Source organism: Dromiciops gliroides, chromosome 3 (assembly GCF_019393635.1).
Source record: "Dromiciops gliroides isolate mDroGli1 chromosome 3, mDroGli1.pri, whole genome shotgun sequence".
In the NCBI taxonomy this organism is placed as follows: Eukaryota; Metazoa; Chordata; class Mammalia; order Microbiotheria; family Microbiotheriidae; genus Dromiciops; species Dromiciops gliroides.
Genome location: NC_057863.1, coordinates 457,339,360 through 457,358,958, shown reverse-complemented (window position 1 = coordinate 457,358,958; position 19,599 = coordinate 457,339,360). Strand labels below are relative to the sequence as shown.

The following is a 19,599-nucleotide window of genomic DNA, read 5'->3' as shown; positions in this document are numbered from 1 at the left end:
ATTACTTATTGGGAGTAGGTTAGGAGTAAATGCTCCCTAGCCTTTGGTCTTCCAGTGGCACCAATCATCTCTGCTCAGTGCCAACCCCTCTTCTCTCATTCTGTTAGTCTGAACCCAGATATTTTTATGGGGATAGGTAATCTCCCAACAACTAATCCTATGGCGGGCGGGGGGGGCACACTACCTCCACAGTAACTGCTGGGACTTGATGAAAAGACTGACACTCTCTTTATGACCCTTGAAGGAAAACAACCCAGTTTATTTCTCCTCATATACTCATGGTTTGGGACTTAATATAGGAATTATAAAAACACTGCTAGGATATAAATAAGAACTTATATTATGAGGGACAGTGAACATGTAAACCACAGGATAAAATTTGTCAGGTTTTCACAAAGATGACATTTTTGCTAACAGACCAAGAACCCTAGAATGCTTAAAAGCATCTCATTTGAAAGCCTTTGAAAAACTTACCTCCTCCATGGAGCTTTCTGACAACTAACTCCACATCTGCTAAAGAATGCATGCTGATTAGGTTACTGGAGTTGGATATGCATTCTGCATTTGCCTCATCCCAGGAATCACTTTCATTTACCAGCAGATAGCAAAATCCATTGTTTGGCAGCCAGCCTGGATCACAGTGGGTCTCTAAATATGTCCAAACATCTGGAGAAAAAGCAGTTATTTATATTCCACTAAAGACATATCCACTTTGAATAGATAACTTCGTGCAAGTTCTCCCTTCTTAAAATGTAACTCTTCTGGGATGTGTGATCTTTGTAGGTATGAAAATATGGATTTTTTTGTACAGAATAAAACAATAAGGTGGATCTAATAGAGACTGACCTGACCTAGTCACACTGGGCACAGATCTGTTTGGGGAGGAGCAGAAGCAACAGGAGGCACTAAAAAGAGACTATCCCTTGATCTCTCTTTTTTTTTTTTTTTTGCAGGGCAATGGGGGTTAAGTGACTTGCCCAGGGTCACACAGCTAGTAAGTATTAAGTGTCTGAGGCTGGATTTGAACTCAGGTACTCCTGAATCCAGGGCCAGTGCTTTATCCACTGTGCCACCTAGCTGCCCCCATCCCTTGATCTCTTGCTGGCAGAGGGAGACTACAGAGTAAGTGAATCTTGCTCTGGGCACAGAGCTGGCTAAGTTCACCATTAGTATCTGCAGCTTGAGAAGTTTATACCAACTCAGTGAGTTAAACACCACCATTTTATTACATAGCTTAACAATCAGCATAATAGTCACTGGTGTCAAAAGGAAATTTGAAGTTGAAATAATCTATTTAGACAATACATTCAATTTTCCCCATTTATCCTCTAGACAAGAGATAGCTCAACAAGGTTGAAGAGAGTACATGAAGTTCTCCTTTATTCCTCCCCTTCCCTCCAGGCCAATAGGGCAGCAGTCCCCTTAGCCATTCCTTTCAACTTTACCTTGATGGGTACCACTCGAGCTCAATTCTGAGGAAAGGGGATATAAAAATCAAGACACTATTCAGTATCAACTCTAAATGTGGGCTTGGAATGGCTGTGATCAGAAACAGTGGGGTCCATCAATAAGTCTTTGCTTCCATCTTTGAGGCTTTCGGGTCTATCTGAGACCCTTTTGTAGAATCTCAGTGACCTTAATTTGTCGCAACTTGGAATTGCCAACCAATATGTTACGGTAACATACGACAGTTTCCTCAAATGGTCCAGTCCATGTATAAGTCTGCCATACACAAGGCACTGGGCTAGGTATTAAAGATATTTAGTCAAAATGAAAACCAGTTTCTGCTTTTAAAGGTTTCCTAATAGATTGATGGGGGTGGGGGAGATTATCACATATAAATAGATACTTACATAAGTGATATTTTGAGGAAGGAGAGAAAAGTAACTCTGAACAACAGGGATCAGGAAAGGCTTCTTCCATAGAAAGAAGCATGTAAGTTGAGCCTTAAATAAAGCTAGGTATTCTAAGAGGTCATGGTATTGAGGAAGAAGAATCTCCGTGTTTTAGAATAGCAGGTGCAAAAAAATGTCAGAGGTAGTAGATGGAATGCCAAGCTGAGCAAGGGAATTTGGCAGCTATACATACTGTGTGAAGGGATGTGAAGTGGGGAAAGAGCTGAGTGGGACTCCAAAGTTGCCAGTCTGAGTGACTGGAAGGATGGTGTGGTCCTCAAAAGAAATAAGGAATTTTGGAGATGGAGCAAGTTTGGTGATGAGTTTAATTTGGACTTGTTGATACAGGAAAGGGCTGGGAAAATAATGGCTTCCCAGTCAACCACTAGCTCACAACTTTAAAGGGATCAACCTTATGTTAGAATATATCTTATTGAATTTGCTGCTTTTCTTCTTTTCCCAGATTAGGAATTCTTTTGTATCTATTTTATTTATTTTACATCTATTATTTTGCACTCTAGATCTGCTTGAATTTTATCTTTGTGTAAACTGATGTAAAACTGTTCATTCTTGAAATGATAAAAGTTAGTCTAAACAAAATTAGTCTGGGTAATATCTTGAAGGCTTAGTGATAGCTAATGCATAGTGACAACTGAACCCGTCAGGTTGCTAAAGAGTCTAATTCTGGGAAAAAAAAAAAACATTATTAACTCATATCTCTAGAAAGTGGAGAGTCACATGTACATACATGCTGTATTTGTTGCCTCAAAACTTTGCTTCCCATTTGCAGAAACATTGAAATGTACATATTTTATTTGCCTCACTTTGTTCATTTAAAGACAATTCAACAAGGCTGCATAGTTTACTATTGAGCTATAAATGATCCTTTCTAGAAAACAAAAATTTAATGACTAGACTTGTTCTCCATTTGAAGCGGTAGCACATCTGGATGAAGACAATGTGGATGAAGGACTCCTAAATGTATTGAGTTTATTTCTCACGAAACTATGATTTTGTCTTTTTTTTTTTTTTTTTGCAAATAACCCCCAAAAAGGGTAGTATTACCTGATGACTTCGATGTTTCATTCAGTCGCTTCTTGCAGACATAGGGGAACTGAGCTTCACACGGAAAACTGTGCCACTGGCCTGAGTCAGCATTCATTATTACACAACTTGAGCCACCTATTGTAGGTGAACTGGGAATTTCTGAAGAGTTGGGGAGGAAGAAAAAAAAAGGGAGTGGGGGTTGATGTAGGAGGCAAAAAAGGGGTTAACAGAAAAACCTAAGACCTAAACTCTAATTTAGATATGAGCTCTAAGAGGGATTCAGACCCCAGTTAATGGATAACTTAAGACTTGAGTCTTCTTTAATACAAGTCAGGGCCTAGTTTCTCCCTACCCACATAAATCAGCACCCATAACAAGAACATAAAGAGGCAGGTCAGAGAGACCTTAACTATAACAATGATAAACTGACAGGGTATAGAAATTCAAACTAGAAACAAATGATAAATGAAAATATTTTGAAACTAGACATGGGAATCAAAAAGAGACATGTGCAGGAAAGGCCGAATATGTCCCCAGATACACCTTATGACATGTAAACCCCCAAAACACACCTCCACGGAAAAAGGTACCCACCTTGAGGGTTGGCGCAAGGCCCCAGGAACTCCAAATTAGGGTAAGCCCTCCCCTGTACCTCCCTAAGGTGGAGATTATTATAATGAGATTGATAATCAATTAATCCATACTATAAATATAACTATCTTTTCTTTCCCTATTTGAGAGATACCTTTCCATTTTTCTGGTTCTTTCCCTGTGTTCACTCACAGTATTGCAATAAAACTTGGGAAACTGAGTCACTGAGTCTTATAATTCTTTTGGGACGACTCGACTCATGATCAATTTGACCCTAATTCCATCATCCCACCTCATTGTGGGGAAGAGAGGTTTTGTGTACAGTTAGAAAAGAAGAGAAAATGAAAGGTATTTCTAGACTTCTGCTTTTACTTAAAAGAACAAGAACATGATATAGTAAAACTTTAATTTACTGGAATATTTGACCCTGGTTGAAGGTATGATGGGAAAAATGTACAAGATCTTTTCTAATCTCTAGGAGGGGGCAGAGAACACTAAAGGAATATAAAAACAACTAAAAAGAAAAGAAAAGGGAAGCCAGGAATTCTGTGGTGGGAGGAAGGCTTAGGAGAAGAGGTCATCATAAATCCATTTTCTTATTCTCTTCCTCTGTCTCCACTTTTCACCATATAACCTCAAGGCTATTATATGGGAAGTATCAGGAACTCTCTGCCCCTCCCCCCACCATGGGAAAGGATGGTGACATGATAGAAAATTAAAAGACTCTCCTGCCCACTTTTGAAATGATTTCACATGCATATTCACTCTGGAGATTTGTACATATCGAGCCAGAAGTTAGCACAGAAATGTAATCTTTGAGGTTCCACAAAAAAAATGTGACTTTTATGAGGCCAGAAGTACCCCCTGAACTTTGGTGGGAAGAGTGAAGGACAGGGGTGGTATTAAATATTTTCTCTGTCACTCATATCTTATTTTTACTTTTAAGGCTGGGGTGTTCTAGAATCTGAAGTGCTTTACTTGGGCTCTCTCTTCTGTTTTGTTTTCCTGGGCTGCTGCAATCTTTTGCTGTCTGTAGTTTGCCTCTTGAGATTATCTTCCATTTCTCCTGTATCTATCCCTTATGTATATATTTTTTTAACCATGCTGCCTCACCCATTAAAATATGTGAGTCTTGAGGGCAGGGACAGAGTTATTGCCTTTGTTTGTATCTCCAGGGTTTAGCATGTGGTAAGCACTTAATTAATGCTCACTGACTGACAAACTAACAAACTTTCCCAGGATATGCACCACTGATGCCAAAAGGACCATAAGAAAGCAGAAACCATTTTTCTGGGAGTACTATGGACAAGTGAATTGTTGGGGTTTTATTAAAGTGAAAATATCAGCAAGTATTGGCATTTACTTTTCAAGAGATAAAAATCCATCAGTCATCAGTCTATATTTTAATCCTAGATACTTGATAAGTATTTACCCCTCTTTTCAAGAACAGATTTCAGAATGTGGGAGTGATGCATCAGAGGATGTCTGTCAAGATTTAGCGATAGAGTCAAAAGTGTCCTGGGGCTCACAAGGCTAGTTCTATTGGAGAATCTGAGGAACAGTTTCAGTAAGAAATGTCAGGTCTGAGGTATAAGTTTAAAATTAAGATGTCTCCTCAAAGGGCTCCCACTCCCACAAAATATCCAGACAGGTATCTCATCCCAACAGCTCCCCAATGGTTTCCTCAGCCCGTGTGCCAAGTCATGTTATTCCCACCTAAAAGTGCTAGTTTATCTAATGGCCACTGAGAAATGTTCAGTGCCTCCATCAGATAGTTGAAAACTGTCTACTAATAGTATTTCAACTGACATTTTGAAGAAGGAAAAGTTCTTTCAAGATAGGTAATATGAGTATAGGTCTAAAGAGTTATGAGCATCCTATACTCTGAATAGTCTGGGGTGGGGATTCTGGAAGGAGTCAGAATCTATTTCCCTGAGGTCTGCACTATTCCTAATAAGGAAAAAGGGGGAAAAAAAAGTTACCTGGATTCCAGTTGAGAAAATATAATGGAGTGTGATCAGACCATTCCCAACCTTTTGAAGAATCTAGTTGATTCAAACCAATCCAGAACATGTTTGGAATCCCCTCTTTATCTGTAAAGATTAAATATATACCCATTGAGTTATCCAATTGAGACTGAAGTTATTAGCATGACATCACAATCTAAAGAACTTTATAGTTTAAGCTGGCATTCAAATTTGAACCTCCTAAAAACAGCACAGAGTGAACAGGGCAACACAATCTTTTCAGGTTACTAACACACTCCCCGAATACCTACCTGGTGAGTTGATACAACTTGAATTTCTAAGCATTCTTCTCCAGTGGTCTGCTTCTGATATCTTCCCCAAACTACTCTTTTTTTTTTTAAGTGAGGCAATTGGGGTTAAGTGACTTGCCTGGGGTCACACAGCTAGTAAGTGTTAAGTGTCTGAGGCCGGATTTGAACTCAGGTACTCCTGACTCCAGGGCTGGTGCTCTATCCACTGTACTACCTAGCTGCCCCTCAAACTACTCTTAATAGAACTGAAAAGTAAAAGGCTTGGCTCATCACAGGCAGCTAGGTGGCACAGGAGGTAAAGTACCCAGTCTAGAGATAGAATACCTGAGTTCAAATTAAGCCTCAGACGTTTACTAGCTGTGGGACCCTAGACAACCAGGCAGCTAGATGGCACAGTGGATAGAGCCCCGGGCATGAAGTCAGAAGACTCATCTTCCCAAGTTTAAATCCAGCCTCAGATACTCACTAGCTGTGTGACCCTGAGCAAGTCACTTCACCCTGTTTACCTCAGTTTCCTCATGTATAAAAAGAGCTGGAGAAGGAAATGGCAAACCACTTCAGTATCTTTGCCAAGAAAACACCAAATCAGGTCACAAAGAGTCGGACATGACTTAAACAACTGAACAACAACAAAAATTGGTACAGGGAGACTCCTCTGGGAAGTTTCCTATAGCAAGGAAATCCCAGGTCTAGACTTTTAAAAAGATGAAGTGGCACTAGGTAGTTCTAAAGGAATCTTAGAGATAGTGGAAATTTCTTGTCCCTGATGGTACATAGAGACAGCTAGATTGGTAAATAGATGGCAAATAGGTACAGTGGATAGAGTGCTTAGACCTAAAGTTGGGAAGAGCCAGGTTCAAATTCATCCACAGACACTTAACTAGCTTTGTGACTGTGGGCAAGTCACTTAACTTTTGCCTACCTCAGTTTCTTCATATGTGATATAGGTATAATAATAGCACCTACCTTTCAGCACTTAGCATAGTACCTGGAACATAGCAGGCACTTTATATATGTTTATTGGATTTATTGGAATGGTTGTTGTGAGGGTCAACTGAAATAATTAGAACAATGCCTGGCCCATAGGAGACAATTCATAAATGCTTTTTCCCTTCTCCTCTTTCCCCATCTCAACCCATTCTTAATTGTATATTGTCTGAGGCCTAGAAACCAAGGTTGTTAGCAGCATTTAGACTATATGAGAGGACAGAGCAGGAAAGAAGAATAGTTATAGTCATAACTTTAGCAATCAGACTGAACACCTCTCCATGAGTCCAGGTAGAGCTAAAAGAATCAAACACTAAAAACAAAATCAAAAACAAGATCATAATAAAACAAGAACACCCCTGGTTTTTATGATAAAATCCTGGCTAAGCCAATTGATAGCAGCAGCCAGGAAGCAACTCTTTTTTTTTTTTTTTAGTGAGGCAATTGGGGTTAAGTGACTTGCCCAGGGTCACACGACTAGTAAGTGTTAAGTGTCTGAGGCCGGATTAGAACTCAGGTACTCCTGACTCCAAGGCCAGTGCTCTATCCACTGCGCCATCTAGCTGCCCCAGGAAGCAACTCTTAAGTGAAGTCTGGGTGCTAGGGATAAGGCGGGCAAAAGTAAAAGGTTGGATGAGGTGGGGCCTTCTATGTTGAATAAGAATCAGAAAGTGTTCTCTTTGAGGCAATTCTATAGCTTTCCTTGGTAAGAACAGAAACCTAAAGACATATGGAAGAGCCCTAACATTTTTGTTAGTAAAAAAATTCCTTGGTTTGCTGATATCACATGTTTTCTTCGTGACTGGTCTCAAATGATTTCTTTGCACCTCTTCAGACCAACAGATTTAACTTATTTCAGCCCCTTCCAACAGAACCTATTAAACATTCAGGAAAATCATGGAATTATGGTGGTAAGTAGACATTCAGGAATATTCTTTTTTGCTTGTGTAGGAAAACATATATTTTTTTTTAAGTGAGGCAATTGGGGTTAAGTGACTTGCCCAGGGTCACACAGCTAGTAAGTGTTAAGTGTCTGAGGCCTGATTTGAACTCAGGTACTCCTGACTCCAGGGCTGGTGCTCTATCCACTGCGCCACCTAGCTGCCCCAAAGCATTTTTTAAAATTGTTTCCTATGTATTAATTATTCAAATCTCAAAGTAGGAAAAAAACTTGACCAACTTGAAGGTTTAGGAGTATGGTATGGAGACTGAAGTTTTGAGCTTTAGAGCTATGAGACATAAAGGAACATGTACTAGAGATGTGACTATCTGGGCCTCAGTTCTGTTATCTGCAAAATGGAGTTGGAACAGATGATTTCTAAGGTCCTTTCAAGAACTAAATCTTATGAAGTTATTCTTCTTAATCTGTCAAAGTGTTGAGTGATTAAGTATTTACTGAATACCTAATATGCAGCATGGCATATGTGTATGTGTGCATATATGTGTACATGCATGTGTATATATGTGTACATGCATGTGTATATATGTATACACACCCATATATGAATGCAAATATATGTGTATATGTATTCGTGTGTGTGTGTGTGTGTGTGTGTGTGAGAGAGAGAGAGAATTTATTAATAGAGTATAGAAAAAAGAGAGAAGAGGGCATTGCATAAAGCTTTGAAAGATATGTACAGTCAGGGGATTCACAATATCCAGCAAAAGAAACTGAGGATAAATCAGACAAATAGGAGGTGAACCAAGAGAGAAGAGTTTAAAAAAAAAAAAACAAGGAAAGAATATTCAGAAAGAGAAGGTAATCAACAGTGTCAAATGCTACAGGTCAAGAAGGGTGAGGATTGAGAAAGAGCTGTTATGTTTGGTAATTAAAAGATCACTGATAACTTGAGAGAGAGAAGTATCAGTTGAGTGATGAGGTCAGGCCAGTGTACAGAGGGTTTAAAAGGGAATGAAAGGAGATAAAGAGCTTTTCTTTTTTCTTTCTTTTTTTTTTGTCTGTGTATGTTTTGTGTTTTTTTGTTTCTGTGGGGCAATGAGGATTAAGTGACTTGCCCAGGGTCACACAACTAGTAAGTGTCAAGTGTCTGAGGGTGAATTTGAATTCCATCCTGAATCCAGGGCTGATGCTTTATCCACTACACCATCTAGCTGCCCCTGTAGATGACATTTTTCAAAGCATTTAGCCGGGAAAGGGGAAGGAGAGATACCAGAGTATTTGTGAGTTAGGGGTATGACCAACCTTATGGAGGCTGAAGTCAAGTGGGGGAGTAGATTGAAGGACTAAAACTTGGGATATTTAAAGGAATATCAACATATTTGTTGAAGTCCTCCAGGATGAGGGTAGGAGCTGGAATGGGGTAGAAGACTTTGAGCCAGATCCTGAACTTATTGAGGCAGGAGGGAGAATATTCATACATACATGCACACACAAATTACACACACACACACACATATATATATATATATATATATATATATATGAGTTTGTATGTGTATATAGATATGTATTAAAAGAATTTCCACAAAGCAATGGTAGGCATTCACATATATACACTTGTACATGTGTATATGTACATATGTGTGTATGAAACCTCTTTTGCCTTCCATGGAGCTTATCATCTTGGTGAGGGGGTGTGAAGTGCAGAAAGAGAGAAAAAGAAAAGAACAAAGACCAAAACATGCTGCTAACTGTAAGTATGCCAGAAAAAAACGTAGATGCAAAGAGGCTGAATAATCCTAATTCAAGGAGGCAGCTAGGTGGTGACATGGATAGAGCCCTGGGCCTGGAGTCAGGAAGATTTGTTTTCATGAGTTCAAATCCAGCCTCAGGCACTTAGATCTGTGTGACCCTGGGAAAGTCACTTAAACCTATTTGCCTCAGTTTTCTCATCTGTAAAATGAGCTGCAGAAGGAAATGACAAACCATTCCATTATCTTTGCCAAGAAAACCGCAAGTAGGACACAAGTGCACAACAATCCTAATTTAAACAACCCTTTCTCTCCTCAATCTGTTCCCTCTTTCCCATCCACTGCAATTTTTTTTTGGGGGGGGGAGTTCTACAGGAGGGAGGGATAATTGGAGTTAAGTGACTTGCCCAGTTACACAGCTAGTAAGTGTTTAAGGCTAGATTTGAACTCAGGTCCTTCTGACTCCAGGGTTGGTGCTCTATCCACTGTGCCACCTAGCTACATCCATCCACTTCCATCTTACCCCACCAATGTCCTACTCTAGATCTGCCTGCCTCTTTTCACTAGGCCATCTGGAAATCCTAGTTAAAAATCAACAAACTTCCTCCTTTCATCTTATATCACTTCCTCTCTTGCTGCTTCCATCTTCTGGCATTGATCTCAACCGTTAAATAGAATGGTCTTTTTTCCACCCAGATCCCTCTTCATCACCCCATGGCATCTGACACTATTGGCCACTTTACTTCCCTGGGGTTTTGTAAGCCTGCTATACTCAGTTCACTTCCTATCTATCCAGTTGTTCCTCCTCAGTCTTCCTTTGCTGGGTCTTGTGGATTAATAAAAATGTGGTTTATCTCCCAGGCTTTTACACACTTTCATCTTGTGATCTCATCAGCTCCCACAGGCTCAATTATCATCTCTACACAGGTGATTCTTAGATCTATTTACTAAGCCATAGTCTCTCCCTTGAGTCTCTCTCTGTTGGGCATTTCAAACTGGATGTCCATGAGCATCTTACACCCAACATGCCTAAAGCAGAACTCATTACCTTTTCTCTCAAATTCACGTTTCTTCCAAACCTTCCTATTACTGTCAGTGGCACCACTGTCTTGGCAGTTACTCAGGTTCACAACCCTGGTGCCGTCCCAGACACTTTACTCTCACTTATTCTATGTCTTCAATGAGTTATCAACTCTTGTGATTTCTTTCTTACATATCTTTCCTATACATCTCGTGTAGTCATCACTCCAGTTGAGGATAATGTCACCTCTCACACTGGACTATTACAACAGCCTCCTACATGGTCTCCCTGCCTCAACTTCAATCCATCCCCTCTGTCTGTTGCTCCTATGAATTTACCTAAAACACAGGTCTGACAACTTCACTTCTCTACTCAATAAACTCTAATGGCTTTCTAAGATTAGACAAACTCCTCTATTCCTCCTTGAAGGCCCTTCACAACCTGGACCCTTCTAGTTCCATTTTTTTACACGTTATTCTCTTCTTCATACTCGATGGATCAGCCATACTAGCCTAGTTGCTGTTTCTCACACCTGACATCCCATGTCTAAGCCTATGTACTGGCTGCCCCCCCTACCTGGAATACTCTCCCTCTTTATCTTCATCTCTAAGACTCCTTTGCTTCCTTTAAGACTCAATTCAAGTGCTACCACCTGCAGGAACCATTTCTCTTTAACTCCAGTTGCTGATGCCTTCTCCTCTAACACACCATAATGGACTACTTTCCATATACTCTGCATGTATCTTCTGCATGCTATCTCTCCCAAAAGGATATAAAGTCCAAGGGGCAAGGACTGTTTTTTGCTTTTTTCTTGGTATACCCAATGATTATCACAATATTTTGAATATAGTAAGCATTACAAAAATGCTTGTTAATTGAATGATTTAATGGGAATAAGCAAAACCCATTGTCTCACTTCACTCACAGTGTATAATTTAAAATCCTTAGCTCTTCTAATGTTAACCGCTTCCTTAAGTTCAAAACCTTTACTCATCCTAGTCAGGCATTCTTTTTTGTTTGTTTGTTTCTTTTGTTTTGTTTGCAGGGGAGTGGGGGTTAAGTGACTTGCCCAGGGTCACACAGCTAGTAAGTGTCAAGTGTCTGAGTCTGGATTTGAACTCAGGTACTCCTGAATCCAGGGCCAGTGCTTTTATCCATTGCGCCACCTAGCTGCCCCCCCTAGTCAGGCATTCTTAAGGCTTTGTTATTCCTCCTTACTACATCCATTTCCATGCCTGTTTTCCTCTCTCACTTTTTACCTTTAACTGCTTTTCATTCCTTTTAAATCTCACTTCTTCCCCAAACTCTTTCACCTAGAATAGATGCTAATTCAATATTTATATCCCCTTTCTTTTTTCCAATATGAAGTTCATCTGCTATTTTGCACATTGCCTCATGAGTGTATTTTCATTGCACAGAATGATTTAAACTGAATGAATGTCTTAATGTCCTTTTTGTTAGTAGGTATCAATATTGTCAGAGTATAAATTCATAGAGTACAGAGATAATGTGGTTAAAATTTATTTTGATACTTCTATTCATCTGTTATTTCTTTACATTTAATTCCAATTTTACATATAAACTATTCTATCTATATCTCCTTGGAGTTAGCTTACCTTTAAGATGAATTAATTCAGCAGCACTGGAGATGCTTACTAAGTCTGCTCCTTGATTTTGACACGAAACAAATGCTTCCTTCCATGTAAGAGCTGCCTGGGTATTAAGCTGGTAGCAGCTTCCGAATTGCTCGTTCTTTTCCCAATTATCTTCACAGCCATTCTCTATTAAAAAGACAACATTTAAAAGGCTAGACATCTTTATATCCACCATCTATCCTTAAACTTCAGTGTTTACAGAATTTTCAGATGACAAAAATGCCATCAGTTCCATTTGATAACCTAAACATCACTACAAACAATTGTGATGTCTACTGTCACTGAAATAGTGATATGGAACAAACCCCATTAGATTATTATTCTCATAGCTTCTAAGGCTGAAATATCAATTTTTGTTGTTCTTCTTGTTCAGTTGTTTCAGTCATGTCTGACTCTTTGTGACCCCATTTGGGGTTTTCTTGGCAGATACTGGAATGGTTTAGCATTTCTTTCTCTAGCTTATTTTACAGATGTGGAAACGGAAGCACATAGGGTTTAAAAAGGGTTAAACAGGTAGTTAAGTGTCTCAGGCTAGATTTGAACTCAGGCCCAGTACTCTGTACCCTGTGACAGCAACCACCGGGTAATAAATAACTTGGGTTATTACTCAAGTAGAGATGACTGAAATGTGATAAATAATTTCATTAGGGTTTTCTACAAAAATAATCTTTAAAAAATTAGCAAGGGATTACTTCATTTTAAGAGGAAAATAAAACACTAAGACATATCTGTGGAGGCAGCACAGTATAGGACTAAGAATTAGTTGTGGTTTTAGCTCTGCTCTTAGCTAGCTGAATGACTTCGGGGAGAAGTTAATTCATCTCTGTGAGCTTCACTTTGCTCATCTATGAAACAAGGCTCACAGGATGTAAAGTTCAAGGTTTGGAGCAGTTTAAATTATTTGTTCATGGTCACAGGTAAACAAATGGCAGAACTCAGAACCTGAATGGAGGTCTCCTGACTCACAATCTAGTTGCCTTTTTAACAAACCACATTGGGCTAAATTAGTTGATTGTTGGGGCAGCTAAGTGGATAAAAGCACCAGCCCTGGTTTCAGGAGGACCTGAGTTCAAATTTGATCTCAGACACTTGACACTTACTAGCTGTGTAACCCTGGGCAAGTCACTTAACCCTCTTTGCCCAGCAAAACAAAACAATTAAATTAGTTGATTGTTAAGGCTCCTTCTACCCCTGATTTTATTATCCCATATATAATAAGCTTTGGAGGAAAAAAAGAGAAAGAAAACAAATACAGTGTGGCAATTCCCTGATGCTGTCATGCTTGTTAGAAATTGTTGCTTAGCTAAATCTTTGCTTTGATTTGGTTTTTGCCAAGAAATGTTTTACTCAACTTCAGCTACAGAGTTCTCAAGCATTGAAAATCAACCTGGAGTCTTGGCCTGTTCTTGGATCCCACGAGCCACTTGTAATTTCAGTGTTATAAGCTCTGTTTGATATGTTCAAAGATTTGGGGCCCTGTCATGCCCAGGGCAACTAGAGCACCAGGCCTGGAAGCAGGAAGACCCGAATTTGAATCTGACCCCAGATACTTTCTATCTCTGTGACCGCTAATCCACAAAATGAGCTAGAGAAGGAAATGGCAAACCACTCCAGTATAGTTGCCAGGAAGGCCCCAAGTGGGATCATGGATAAGACATGACTGAAATGATAGAACAGCAACAACAAAACTATGTACTAGGGATTATGCCAGGGGGATAGTATAGTTTGGTTTAAAGTAGGCATAATGTGAGATGTCTGCAAAGGTCAGTTGAAACCAAATGGTGGATGGTCTTTTTGTCTACCTAATAATGTTGGGTAGCCTGGTATACTGAAAAGTGTGTGGGATGAGGGAAACTGGGTTTGAATTCTGTTTCTGCTACATAATACATGACTAACTTCTTGAGCTCTGTTTCCTCTATAACAGGGCTTCTTAAACTTTTTCCACTCACAACCCCTTTTCACCTGAGAAATTTTTATGCGACCTCAGTTACATAAAGTATATAAAATAGGTATACATAACCTTTTACCATTGCCAAATTTTTTGTGACCCCCACATTCAGTTACATGATCCTATATAGGGCTGTGCTACCCACAGTTTAAGAAGCTATGCTTTGGGGGGCAGCTAGGTGGTGCAGTGGATAGAGCACTGGCCCTGGATTCAGGAGTACCTGAGTTCAAATCCGGCCTCAGACACTTAACACTTACTAGCTGTGTGACCCTGGGCAAGTCACTTAACCCCAATTGCCTCACAAAAAAAAATATAAAAGAAGCTATGCTTTATGATAGAACTTTATTAAATGATCTCTAAGGTCCTGTACATATCTCTAAATCTGTATTCATGTAGGCAATGGGAAATCATTGAAGGTTTTAGAGAAATTGACACAATCAAAGTCACATTATAAAGAATCCTACTCTGAAAAAAAAATCTTAAAATAAAACCAAACAAAACATGCTCACAGAGCCCTAGGGTAATAGTCTCTGGACTACATGGTCTGAGATTCCTTTCAGCTTTAGATCTATGATCCTATGAGTTTTTCTAGCCAGTTTAAGAGTAATAACAGAGAGGGCAAATGGTAGAAGTCACCCAGGTCTAGGGCTTGGAAAGACAAGTCGGCGATCCTAGGGTGAGAGTGTGAACATCACTTTCCCAGTTGACTGTGGGACTCAGGCAAGTGAAGTCAGAACAAAACAGAGTGGGAGGTCATGATGAAGGGGAAGAATAAGTCCAGATATAAGACAGGGGGACTGGTGGAAGGACATGAGGACTCCTTTAGAGACATTTGAAGAGATTTCAAGTTTAAGACTTTTGAGTTGAAGCAGTTCCAAATCCCAAGTATGGCCTTAATGGTGACAGGCTGAAGTAGAACTTAAGTCACTGGAATGAAAATGATTGATAAACTTAGAGGACAGGGTTGTTGGAAAGATCTCTGACACAAACCTAAGTTGCTGAAAATGATGGAATTTGAGATGATGGAACAATGAAAAATAGATGAGAACTGAGATCTAGGCATTGAAGTCATTGATGAAGGTGTGAACAGTGTGGTACAATGAAAAAGATTACTGAATCTAGCATAAGGAAATAGGAAAAATGGCCCCCTACTAGAATCTGAGAGAAATATTGTGATCAGCAATAAGAATTCACTTCTGCTACCCAGCATTGCTATGTAGAACTATTTAGGACATCCCAACACCTTTTAACCACTAAAAGATCCCAACTTCTTGAAACCTATAACCTTAAAAGGTTATTTTCTTGGCTCCCCTCCTAACCCTCATTTTCCTCCAACTCCAGTTTCTATCTTCCTAAGTGGGAAGGAAGGGAGGAAACAAGTATTTATTAAGGACCTACTATGTTCCAGGCACTGTGCTAAGTGTTTTACAATATCATCCCATTTGATCCTCTGGGAATAACCCTGGGAGGTAGATGCTATTACTACCTCCATTTTACAGTTGAGGAAACTGAGGAAGAGGTTAAGTGACTTGTCCAGGGTCACACAGCTATTAAGTATCTAAATGTAAGTCTTCCTGACTCCAGATCCAGCATTCTATCCCCTGTGTCACCTGGTTGCTTCACCTAGAGAGCCACCTCACTTAGGCTACAGAGGGCAGAGTGGTCGATTGGAGAAAATTTAGATGTTCTACCAGTCCACAAGTTGCAGCAATAGAGGTGTTTGTTTTACAACCATCTATCTACTCATACTGTTCAGAACACATTTTGTCACATGGAAATTTCTTGATGTTTTATGTGTATTTTTGGATGCTGTATCCAAAAACATAATATGAGATTTTTCTATCAAGCATTGTTATCGAATGATGTGGATTTTTATATAAATTATGCAACACAAAGCAGTATCAAACTGTTGTTTGTTGTGTGTATGGGGAGGATGGTGAGAAGTCACCACTTGGCTTGTTCTTGCCTGCTGCAGAAAGTCTCAGCTCATGTGATGACACATGAGGCAGGGCAGACTGGGACATGTTCCTGCAGAGAAACTCTGGGTAGCAGACGTGTTCTGTCAGTTATGTACTGAGTATCATTTGGTAAATAGCATCACTGTTTCTGATCTCTTCTCAAGTGTTTGCATACTTTGTAGACGCTGATGTGTATGGAACTATCAGAATTGTTTGTTCTTAGCATAGTGAGTGAACTTTTAAATATCAGAGATGAAACTTTACTCCTCTAGTTAAAGAAAGCACACACACTCTACTTTGGCTGAAAATGGGTGATCAGGTTGTTTTTGGAGTTTCCCTTTGTATTTAGTTTCTAGCTGACTGGATTAGTGGACCTTGTTACATATCATTTGCTGTTCTAATGATCTGGAGTGCACTACTGAACAGTTTACAGCAGCTACTCTGCAGAGTAGATAGAGCCACCGGGCCTGGAGTCAGGAAGACCTGAGTTCAAATTCTCTCACACGCTAGCTGTATGACTCTGGGCAAGTCACTTAACCTGTTTGCCTCAGTTTTTTTGTCTGTAAACTGAGCTGAAGAAGGGAATGACAAACCACTCCAGTATCTTTGCCAAGAAAACTCCAAATGTGTTCACAGAGTTGGACATGACTGAATAACTCAACAGATTAATATTCTTGCTTAACAAATATATCCAAGTCTAAACATGCTGTATGATATCCAAATCTATCATTAGCTATAATACCTGTGTTATACACTGAAGGAGGAGCCACTATGCAATCATCAGAAACATAGAATTTGGCTGGAAAAAGATGTACCTGATGATTCAGAGTAGAATAATAAGGCTCAGTATGACAAGTTGGGAGTTTAGCAGAATTGGTTCAGTGGAATAACACTGACTTTGGAATCACAGACTCCAGATTCAAATCCTGCTTCTGACATTCTTTACCTCTGCAACCGTTAGCCAGTCATGACTGCTTGGTTCCTCAGTTTTCTCATGTTTAAAATGAGGAAGTTAGACTTGGTGACATTTATGGTATTTTCCAGCTATAGGTTTATGAAGCTCTTATCACAGCAAAGTGGGAATCTCCCATTTAAGGGAACATTTCTACATTTCTATTTTCAGATCTTCATTTAATAATGCAAGCTGACCCAAAATCACCTACTTCATGATTTCAACTTAGCAAAAGCAAACAAAAACCTAATCAAAAGCCATATCCAGAAGAATTTTTGGCTTCTAGACTACAACACAATGGATTGAAATGGTGTAGGTTTTTGGTTTTTCGAAAATCTGAAAAGTGCATTTCCAAGCATCAGGGAGGTTAAAATCAGAGGGGATATTTGTGGGGGCTCAAATCGAGGAAGTGATAGAAGATTAACATTGTGAAGAAGAGTTGAAGGAAGTTATTACATGTAATTCATTCTTTAAAGTGGCCAAAAAAACTTTTTTGGAAACAAGGCAGAAAATTACCAAGAAATTGCCAATGGACTTCTCAAAACCATAAAGTTATGGAATATAACTTGTCACTTGATCTCCATCGCACATATTCATGATTAGACTTCTTCCTGGGAAAACCTAGGGGCTTTTAGTAATGAGCAAAGGAAACTCTATCATCAGGAAATCTCCATGTTGAGGTTGGAAAACTGCTAATCTGGCAATTGGAAAACAATTGCTGGCCAATTATTGTTGTATGCTGAGGAATGAGATTTTGTGGATGAAATATGACAGGAAATCATCAACTACATTGGGATGAGTTAGATGCACACAACTCAACTTCGTTTAAAAAAGGGTTTTTAAAATGTAAAACCCAATTCCTGTGAAGATGGTGAGTGAATAGATGAATTATGAAGCCACAGTTAAAATCATTACAAACCCCCAATACTATTAGGTTAACATTTTATGGATGTGACAAAATCATCTTTTTGTTGATGCCCAGTGTTTTATTTTTGATGTCAATTGAGATATAAAACATGGAGATGTATGCCACACACACACACACACACACACACACACACACACACACACTCTGGAGGGTATGAAGAGCATAGGAGAAATGTTAGCAGTAACCTATAAATGTTGAGATCCTCCTATTTGCAAACAGCATTTTATTTATTGCATCAAAATCCCAGAGCATTATAGATTTTCATTTCCAATTAAATCCACAATCCTTCAAAGAGTTCAGCTTGTACAGGTATCTTAACATGATCATCCAAAATATTATTTTAGTACAAAAAAATGACCTGAGGATTTTAGGTGCCCTGATTATCCAATGGGAAAATATAATTTTGGAGTAAGTTGGTATCTCTCAAATCATACCACAGAGGTCACGGCTTATGCAAATCTAGCCGTACATACCTGGTTTTAAGCAAATTCCCCACTTCTGGTCATATGGATAATTTAAGGTTGTAGCACACCATGTCCCTGTATGATTTCCATCAGAAATACATTCATGATGCCAGACACCATCATGTAAGAAAGGAAACTCACAAGGCCTCCCATAAGAGTTCCCATCCCGGGTATATATCTCTGTTTAAAAAGAGAGAGAAAGAGACAAAGTGATTAGTTTCAAATGGTTAATTTCAGAGATAGTAAAAGTGTCATGTGATTTGTATCAGCTAACAATTTAATCTTCCTTTATCATCCTCTCCTTGTGACCACTGAGAACTTTTTGAAAGGTCCGTGGGTTGTTCTTTTCAAAAATCTGACAAAAGGTCGATTAATATATCTGACTATTGTTTTACTACTGCTCCAATATATAGTACATTCATTTAAGATACTCGTTTCATCTAAAGGAAACATCAGCTAACATATAAAGAACAATTAGCAAATTCATGAAGTATCCTTCTGTTTAGATTTCTTTTCCCAAATCTAATCATTTGTCTGAATTATTCTGCCTTTTCCATATTATTAGCAATGTAAACTAAATCTTCCTGCTGTGAAATAAGACCCATGAAAATCAAATCAGTATATATCATAAAGAATGTAAATATTAACTGGGAAGAGTCTAACATGATTAATCAATTAACAAAATGTTTACTAAGCCTACTATGTACCTATGGAAGATCTAAAAATATAAGACACAGTCCCTGATCTGAAGGAGCTTAAATTTAGGTGGAGAGATAGAAATAGAACTATAATACAAAAAGAATTGGGCAGATAGGTGGCACAGTGGATAGAGCACCAGACCTAGAGTCAAAACACCTGGATTCAAATGCAGCCTCACACATTTAGTAGCTATATGACCCTGGGCAAGTCATTTAGCCCTCTTTGCCTCAGTTTCTTCTTCTGTAAAATGAGCTGGAGAAGGAAATGGCAAAACATTCCGGTATCTTTACCAAGAAAACCCCAAGAGTCAGACATGACTAAACAATAAACATTTTACAAAATAATTTTATCATCAAGTTGTGTGGTACTAACAGGAATAATACAGTTCAGGAAAGGGAGAGACAAATATTGGTTCCAGCAGTTCTGGAAAGTATCATTAAGAGAAATTAGTCTTGGAAATGGAATTATTTATTATTCATCAATTTGCTATTTATGCTCCGTGGATATTAGCCTATGTTTGGCCT

The 19,599-nt window shown here is 39.0% G+C and overlaps 1 protein-coding gene across 1 annotated transcript in view; it reads right to left on the bottom strand.

Annotated features, from left to right (window-relative positions):
* LY75 (lymphocyte antigen 75) overlaps positions 1 to 19,599 on the bottom strand; it is a 139,777-nt gene that overhangs the window by 92,422 nt on the left and 27,756 nt on the right. Inside the window, exons 3-7 of the mRNA XM_043994952.1 lie at positions 18,386 to 18,556; positions 12,088 to 12,252; positions 5,516 to 5,626; positions 2,961 to 3,101; positions 475 to 666 (exon numbers count right to left, since the gene is read on the bottom strand). Of these exons, the coding sequence (XP_043850887.1) occupies positions 475 to 666; positions 2,961 to 3,101; positions 5,516 to 5,626; positions 12,088 to 12,252; positions 18,386 to 18,556 (780 nt within the window). The remainder of the gene's footprint in view (positions 1 to 474; positions 667 to 2,960; positions 3,102 to 5,515; positions 5,627 to 12,087; positions 12,253 to 18,385; positions 18,557 to 19,599) is intronic.